Source organism: Tasmannia lanceolata, unplaced genomic scaffold (assembly GCF_043159265.1).
Source record: "Tasmannia lanceolata isolate RefF3 unplaced genomic scaffold, GAP_Taslan_0.1 ptg000008l, whole genome shotgun sequence".
Classification (NCBI taxonomy): Eukaryota; Viridiplantae; Streptophyta; class Magnoliopsida; order Canellales; family Winteraceae; genus Tasmannia; species Tasmannia lanceolata.
In genome coordinates, this window is record NW_027518685.1 from 2,126,429 (window position 1) to 2,135,036 (window position 8,608).

Genomic DNA, 8,608 nt, shown 5'->3' on the forward strand with positions numbered 1-8,608 from the left:
TACCACCCGCGAGTCGGCACCACAAACAAATTGTGGTGTTTTGTATATTAATTTTCTTGTAAATGCTTAATCAAATCACTTAGGATTTTCCATGAAATTAGAATTCTAGGAGAACTTTCACTTAGAATGAATCCAGACAAATTAATAAATCAAGATACACATCTAGGATTCACATTAAAATTAGATCATAGGATGCATGTCATTTAGTTCGCACATTAACATAGAGTTGAATGAGCCATTTAAAATAAATTTAAAAGAATTAGCTTTTGGAATCGAAGACCGATTATCGGGCAGGAATGGTGCATGTGGCGGATAACTCCCCATACCTTCCATTCTCGTAACCAGGTAGCGAGTCTAGATTTCTGGTTAATTACGGGTCCTAGATCCCACATCTAGGTGGCGACTCTGTCAGTCTCTTTCGTGTGGAATTCGGATTGCCTTAGTGATCCCAAGTTCACAGGAAAGATTAATTCAAATCAACATTAAAATGCACACGCCAATCGCGTGGGTACGAGAGACCAAGAGAGAGAGAGCGGCGGCTCGCGCCCCACACCCCTCTCGCGGGATCAGGGTACCACAGAAGTGTACCGTTCAGACCATAGGATGATCCGAGCCGTCCATTTGATGGGCCATAACGTAAATGGGTTGTGCCCCCAAAAGGGTTGGCCCATCAAATGAATGGTTTGGATCATCTTGTGGTCATACAGTAACATTAAGGTCCGTCCACAACATAGGATGATGCAAGCCGTCCATGGTTTGGATAATCCTATGGAGTTGGTCGTACACTATCATTAAGGCCCAATCGTAGGCGCCACCGATATTTTTCAAATTGAAGCATACCGTCCATATCATAGGATGATCCAAGCCGTCCATGGTTTGGATCATCCTATGGTGTGGTTCGTACCAATTTAGGCCCCACCCATATTTTTAAAAATGAAGTGTACCGTCCAGACCATAGGATGATCTGAGCCGTCTATTTGATGGGCCACAATGTAAATAGGTTGTGCCCCAAAAATCATTTCCGTAGGATGATCACAACGCTACAATCTATAGAGGTTGCATAAGATGTAGTTTTTATTTAGATCGGAGGGCTAGGATCCGCCTATGGAAAAATATTTTGGGACGCAACCTATTTATGTTTATGGCCCATCAAATGGACGGTTTGGATTATCCTATGGTGTGGTATGGGCTGGGCCTACGTTGTTCAAAGATGGGCCCACCATTCCACCAATGGTTTCTGTTGGGCCCACCAACTGTTCCTGTTGTGTGTGTGTGGAGAGAGAGAGAGAGAGAGAGAGAGACCGGTCAAATGGTGGGAATAGCCTACGGGCGGGGGGGAAGAAATATCAGCGCCCTTCTTTTAAACTCCAAATTAAAAACTCCATCTCTTCTTCTTCTTCTCCTTCTCCTTCTCCTTCATACTAGACAGCCTCCTGGTGCTTTTTATTTTATTTTTGCAGAGATGGAAATCAAAAGCAGATCATGGATCTTTATTCCTCTTTATCTCTTCCTTTTCAAAACCCATTTTTCTATGGCAGCTAATAGCATCTCTCGAGTTCAATCTCTGTCTGGAAACCAAACGATAACTTCTCAAGGAGGCAAGTTTGAATTGGGTTTCTTCACACCAGGTAACACACATAACTATTATTACATAGGCATCTGGTATAAGAATATCTCAAAGAAAACAATAGTTTGGGTAGCAAACAGAGCAAACCCACTTCCCAACAATTCAGCAGAACTAAGAATCATAGAAGATGGCAATCTAGCCTTGCTCAATCACTCAAGCATCTCAATTTGGTCTACCAATTTAACCTCAAACACCCTCAATTCTACTGTTGCAGAGCTTCTTGACACTGGAAATCTAGTTTTGAGAGATGGGTTGAATTCCTCTAATGTAATTTGGCAGAGTTTTGATCACCCAACTGATACATGGCTACCTGGAGGGTGGCTTGGATTCAATAATATCACAAAAGAAAAACATAGTCTGATTGCATGGAGGAACATAGAAGATCCTGGTCTGGGGACTTTTTCTCTTGAGTTAGACTCAGATTCAAAAGGCAAATATCTTTCTATGCTGAGAGGTTCACAGGGGACTTGGGATTGGTATCTGTTTGATAGCTTTGGTGATTTTATCTCCGATGAAAATGGAACAGGGAGCTATATCACTTACTCTGTTAATGATAGTTCTATTATTTCAAGAATTGTGTTGCATATTTCAGGACGAATCATGAAATTTACATGGTCGGAAAGTATACAAGACTGGAATTCAACTTGGGTACAACCTATAGATAATTGTGAGGTTCTTTCTCCTTGTGGGGCTTTTGGTATCTGCAGTAATGTAAGTAGTCCTCCTTGTATATGTTTGCGAGGTTTCGTACCGGGGTTTCCGAAAGATTGGAATTTGAGTGCTCAAGCTGGTGGGTGTGTGAGGAGAACTTCTTTACAGTGTAGTAATAGCAGCTCTACTAGCGGAGAAGAAGATGGGTTTTTTTTAATGTCCAATATGCGAAATGCCGATAATTATTCAACAGTTGTTGGAAATGCCAAAGAATGTAGATTAGCTTGCTTGAGAGACTGTTCTTGTTCTGCTTATGCTTATGTTAGTCAGTGTTCTATATGGAAAGGAGATTTAAATAATCTGCAACAGCTAATTAATGGTCAGGGAATCGATCTTTATCTCCGGCTTGCGGGTTCTGAGCTTCTGGCGACTAGCATTAAGAAGGGAACTATTATTTGGTATATTGTTGGTGCAGTTATAGTGGTTGTCTTAGGCCTTGTTTTGGTGTTGGTTTGGAAATGCAGAAGGAGATTAATAATTCGTTCATCAGAAACACTTGAGGGGTTTTTGGTGATGTTTAGCTACAAGGATTTGAAGAAGGCGACATATAATTTCTCTGAGAAACTTGGGGCAGGTAGTTTTGGTTCTGTTTATAAAGGGACTTTGCCCAATTCAAATACCATAGCCGTGAAGAAACTTGAAGGATTTAGGCAAGGGGAGAAGCAATTCCGAATGGAAGTGAGCACAATTGGACTTATTCAGCATGTTAATTTAGTTCCTCTTCGTGGGTTCTGCGCCGAAGGTAGTGAAAGATTATTGGTTTATGATTACATGCCAAATGGTTCTTTAGCTTGTAATTTGTTCCATAAGAATTCTGAGATTTTAGACTGGAAGATTAGATACCAAATTGCACTCGGGACTGCTAGAGGACTAGCCTATCTCCATGAAGAATGCAGAGATTGCATTATACATTGCGACATCAAGCCAGAAAATGTGCTATTAGATGCTGAATTTTGTCCCAAGGTCTCAGATTTTGGTATGTCAAAGCTCATCGGACGGGATTGTAGCCGGGTTCTAACGACCATGAGGGGAACCTTAGGCTATCTCGCTCCAGAATGGGCTTCCGGCACTCCTATAACCACAAAAGCTGATGTTTATAGCTATGGAATGATGTTTTTTGAAATTATATCAGGAAGGAGAAACACAAAACGGTCTGAGGATGGGACTGTTGATTTTTTCCCTATTGTTGCTGCTTCCAAAACATTCGAAGGAGAGGCATTCTGCTTATTAGATGAAAGGTTGGAGGGTAAAGCAGACATGGAAGAACTGGAGAGAGCATGTAGAGTTGCTTGTTGGTGCATACAAGAGGATGAGTCTTGTAGGCCATCTATGGGAGAGGTTATTCAAGCACTGGAGGGAGTTCTGGAAGTGAAAGTCCTTCAGGTTCCGACGTCTCTCCGGCGACTTGCACAAGATTATGAGAGCACAGTTTACTCGGATTCATCGTCTGATGAAAGTAGTACTTATCTTATGGTGAATGCCTCTGTCTAATTCTCACTCCATGAGATAGAAGCAGTGAATCATGGTGGGTTTTCAATTTCTCAAGTTCCTTTGGGGTGAGTGAGATTCAGATTAGTTTTAAATCTTTGTAGTAGCTTAGTCTCTATTAGTTCACTTGGATGTAAATGGTTTTATGATTTTATTGTGGTTCTTATGAAAATAAGAGAGACTTCATGTATATGATCACAGGATGGTTTGAGCTTTAGTGCTTTTGGGTATTTGATTTTACCTAGGGAAACATCATTTCAACTCACTTTCCCTTCATTTTCATTGCCATCTTGTTTGTCTTTTTCATGAACGACAAATGAATGGTTTATATGAGTTTTTTATGGAGTGTCCACCTCCAATTACACATAATTAAGATGCCATCCTTGATATTTAATCCAACAACGACTTTATAAGAGATAGTTGCGTGTAATATCCGGCGGATACGAATTCGGTAATAGATATTAAATATCTGTCAAATTCGAATCCGAATCCGAATTCGGATAGTTTATACTGTAATCGAATTCGGACATAGCCATATCCGATTCGAATTCAATCTGTTTACACCCTTAATCATTAGTGTACTATACTTATGAAATGAAATATATGAAGTTCCCAGTACCTACTAGCTGCTTCTGCGTCCATCACTTAGTCCCTCTTGGTTTATTGTACTTGCGAAATTAAATACATGTTGGACTTAACCTCATTAGGTCTCACTTGTAAAATGGTATATATTTTGGGCACTCAGGCGTGAGTCGCGTGACAAATGCAAAATTAATGCAAGACGGTCTGACCCTCACACTTCTACCATAAAATAGATTGTGAACTTACTCTCAAGTCTCAACAACGTGTAACACATGTAACTGAGATTACGGTGCTCCCATCCTAAACTTGAGAAGTGAAATACACGGTGGCCCCACTCTTAGTTTGTTACATACTTGAAATAAAAACATGATAGTTTATAAGTGACACTTGTAAAATGAAATACATGGCTGGCTCACTTTAGTGCACCATACTTGTAAAATGAACTACCAGGTGAGCCTACCTTCACCATGCCACATGAGACCTGGCAAAACTAACCCCTGCGGGTAGACCCGGCCCACCCGCAAATTTGCAGGCACGGGTTGGAATTTTCGTGACTTGTGAAAATCGACCCACGGGTCACCTAACCCAACAAAACATGGGTCGGGTCGGGTTAATCTGCAGGTTTTGTGGATTTTGATTTTTGATTTTTATTTTTATTTAAAAAGATGAAAAACCAAAGGTCAAGATCAAAAGATCAAAAGCCAAAACAAAGGGAGTTAGGGTTTCTCATTTCTGTAAAGAGAAGTGAAGAAGAAAAACTGAAGAAGACACCTTCGATCCTGCCACCATCCGAGAAATCTCATTTCTCTTATTCTTGAAGAGAGAGAGAGAGAGAGAGAGAGAGAGAGAGAGAGAGAGAGAGAGAGAGAGATCCCAAAACCCTTTTCCCCTTCCCCATTCATCTTCTTCGGCGAGGGTGCCGGAGCTCCGGCAAACAATATTTCTGTAATTTCATTTTTTACTTACACTACTATTTTCATTTAATTTCTTCATCTTTGTCACCTCTTTTCACTCAGATCTGATTTATCTCTAAACCCTAATCTCTTTTTTTCTTCTTCTCCGGCCAATCACCGGCGAGATTCCGGCGATCATCTTCTCTTCTCCTCAGCCATCTTCACTACTAGATCTAAACCCTAGATCTGACCTTTCCTTGTTAGGTCTGGCCATTTTCACTTCAGCTTCAGTTAATTTCCATTAGATCTAACCTTTTCTTATCTCATCTCCGATCGTCCTCTATACTTACCATCTCAAGCAAATTTCAGGGGTGAATTTATCACCGCCCAATAAAAACACTGTTTTGGAAAAAATGGCGGGTAATCCGTGGGTCGACCCAACCCACCCGCACTGGGTTTGGGTCACCAGGTTGCTAACCCGTAGGAATGCGGGTCATTTTGGCCCTCAACCTGCGTGACCCACACCCGCGACCCGACCCACCCGTTTGCCAGGTCTATGCCACATGTATAAATGAAATGCATGGTGGGCTCAATTTCAGTGTGCCACACTCGAATTATGAATTAGGATAATTCAAACAACCTTGACAGTACCCGATGTATAAACGATAGTTACGATATGCCATGAATCCGTGGCCATACTCATAAAAGTTCGTCGGATTTACTAGGCAATTTCGTGGAAAGTCATTTCACGGCTCACTTTTGGAGAAGCGAACACCACCGCAATAGTAAGCAGGGAAATTGCTTAGCAAATCCCAAAGTTTGCAAATATAAATTTTTTGCCAGGCAATTTCCCGGAAAGCCATTTGGGGCTCACTTTTGCAGCCAGCTAAAAAAAAAAAAAGGTTGCTAAATAGCCACACACGTTGGCTTTTTAGAAGATTTTGTCTTATTCAATTAATTCATCCGAGTGGATGTTCTCTCCAGCAAAAGTACGCCCTGAAATGGAATTGGCTTTCACCAAAGTTGCCTAGCAAATCTCTTTTTTGGAATTTGCTAGGGACCATCACAGAAGGAATTTCGCGGCTGGGCTGATGCTTCCAAATATATTTTCCAGGTAAAAGCAATAAATTGATGTGAAAAAAAAACATTAGAATTTCAATTTCTTGATGCTTACCTAATGAGTGTTTAGCACTGCCTTTTTAGTTTTACAACTACCAGGTTAAAGGGCATAGGTCAGAGGATTAGGACTTGCATTATGGCTAATCAAAAGTGAGGTATTGAACAGGTAAATAGTTTGGATTGTGGAACAAGTATCCCAACTTGTCCTTTTGCCCCACCACCATATGACTAGGGGTGCAACTCTGGTCGAGAATTGATCGATAAAACATCACAAAAAGACTTATATTATTCATAAATTACGTGTCAATATATGGATAAATCTTACCACCAATGAACTCGGAGTGATGCAATTTTGTAGGAGGCCTCCGAAACTAAGCGTACTTTGGTCATTTAATTGAATTCGGGATTTTTCCATGACAATAAGGCCATGTTCGGCCGCCATGAATTTTTTTAGGGGTGCAACTTGGATCGGGTTCAACCAAAAAATATCACGGGTCCGGTTGTGTTTGGGTCAGCTCGGGTTTAGGTTGAGGAAGTTGAACCCGAGTCGGGTTGTGTTTGGGTCAGCTTGGCTTTAGGTTGAGCTCGGGTTTAGGTTGAGGAAGTTGAACCCGAGTCCGGTTGGGTTCAGGTTTAGGTTGACGTATCGGGTTGACCCGACCCGCATCAAAACCCGACATTTAAAATAAAAATCCAATTTTCTGCTTTTTTTTTAGAGCATAAAAACCTAAGGGGGAAGATATCAACCATAGCCAGGTCAACCTGACCCAAGCTCACCGAATTGGGAAGTCAGGTCAGATTCGGGTTTGGTTTGAGTTGATATTAATTTTTCGGGTGAGGACGGGTTTGGTTAACCTTCATCGGGTTGAGAGTCAGGTCGGATCGGGTTCGGTTTGACGGTTTAGAGTTTTAGGTTGGGGTCGGGTCCCAACCTGAGTTGCACCCCTAATTTTTTTTTCATGATAAATTAGTGTCTTCAAGTGGTAAAAGAGGTGTAGTGTGGGTGGGAGAAGGGGAGAGATTTGAGAGGACCCATTGAGATGAGGGTGAGGTGGCTAAAATTCAGGAAGATAGACATTGGATTTCACGCTCTACTTTGTTTGGTTGCACAAAAGGTTGGCAGCTGCCGGAATTTGGATTGGATTTGGCATTCCATTCCATGTTTGGTTGCCAAAATAACATTGGACTACCTTGGATGTCTCCCATGTAATGATTACTTGTCCCTCCTTTAAGAAAATCCTTCTAAAAGCAAAGAATTTTGATTTAATTGTCTAGGGAATGATGCTCTCTCTTCCCTCTCTCCCTATATTGGTAATGACAACCCTACTTATTCTCCTACTCTCCAAGTATTTGTCATGCAACTAAATACTACTTCACTATCCTCCGAGGTAATTCTAGACAAGTCAAAATTCTGGCCTCCTCCCTTTGACTCCTTATTCCACTAATCTCCGACCACTCCCGAGCAACCAAACGGAGTATTTGAGTTTTTTGTTTCCTGATTTTTAGCCACTTGGACACTAGTTTTCTTGTTTCCTGATTTTTAGCCACTTCAACCGCCCAACTACTCTCTCACCACTTGGATACACCAGTTTATCATGAAAAAAATATTCATGGTAGCAAACGTGGCTTAAATCTTTCATTTCTTGTCTTTTTGTGTAGGTATAGCCAGTGGCGGAGCCTGGATTTATACATAAGGGGGCAGGTTATATATATATATACATAAGGCTAGGCCCTACCATTTCAAAAAAAAGACATAAGGGTAGGTCCAATTGAGTTAGGCCTGTTAAGGAGTTTAGCCCAACTCAACAGGGGCAGCTGCCCCAACTTATGCTACATGTACCTCCGCCCCTGGGTGTAGCAAAATATTGAACTCGTTTGTTTAGACAAAACGGGCTTCCGTTGTGCTAGCTACGCCCCAACTAATCTCTCCCCTGGCGAAATATATGCAGAGTACACAATACGTCCTTTTTCTCCTCGCTGCCTGTAAATTTAGGTGGTATTGAAAGAAACCTCGATTTCAAAAAAGTCCACATGAATTAATTTCAAAGTTTGGTGTGTGTAAGGTATAGATAGTTTGAGATTTCTTATCGTATTTGAGCAATAATACAACGTGATATTTGAGATTTCTTATCGTCTCTCTAATTCACGATATTTTGGTCCGAAATTTAGAGTAATTGTAATTTTAAAA

General features: G+C 41.1%; 1 protein-coding gene across 2 annotated transcripts; it reads left to right on the plus strand.

The window, feature by feature from the left end:
- The first annotated feature begins 1,362 nt into the window (after positions 1-1,362).
- LOC143882536 (G-type lectin S-receptor-like serine/threonine-protein kinase At2g19130) lies at positions 1,363-4,087 on the plus strand. Of its 2 annotated transcripts, XM_077386015.1 has the most exons (2): positions 1,368-1,628; positions 2,220-4,087. In XM_077386015.1, the coding sequence occupies exons 1-2, from the start codon at positions 1,463-1,465 to the stop codon at positions 3,827-3,829; spliced, it is 1,776 nt and encodes a 591-aa protein (XP_077242130.1). In that variant the 5' UTR covers positions 1,368-1,462; the 3' UTR covers positions 3,830-4,087. The 2 variants fall into 2 exon arrangements, with proteins under 2 accessions (XP_077242129.1, XP_077242130.1); XM_077386014.1 differs by having other exon boundaries at positions 1,363-4,087.
- Positions 4,088-8,608: the final 4,521 nt, after the last annotated feature.

Bases quoted from the DNA above. Each gene is read 5' to 3' on its own strand.
- LOC143882536 (XM_077386014.1), top strand. From the start codon at position 1,463: ATGGAAATCAAAAGCAGATCATGGATCTTTATTCCTCTTTATCTCTTC.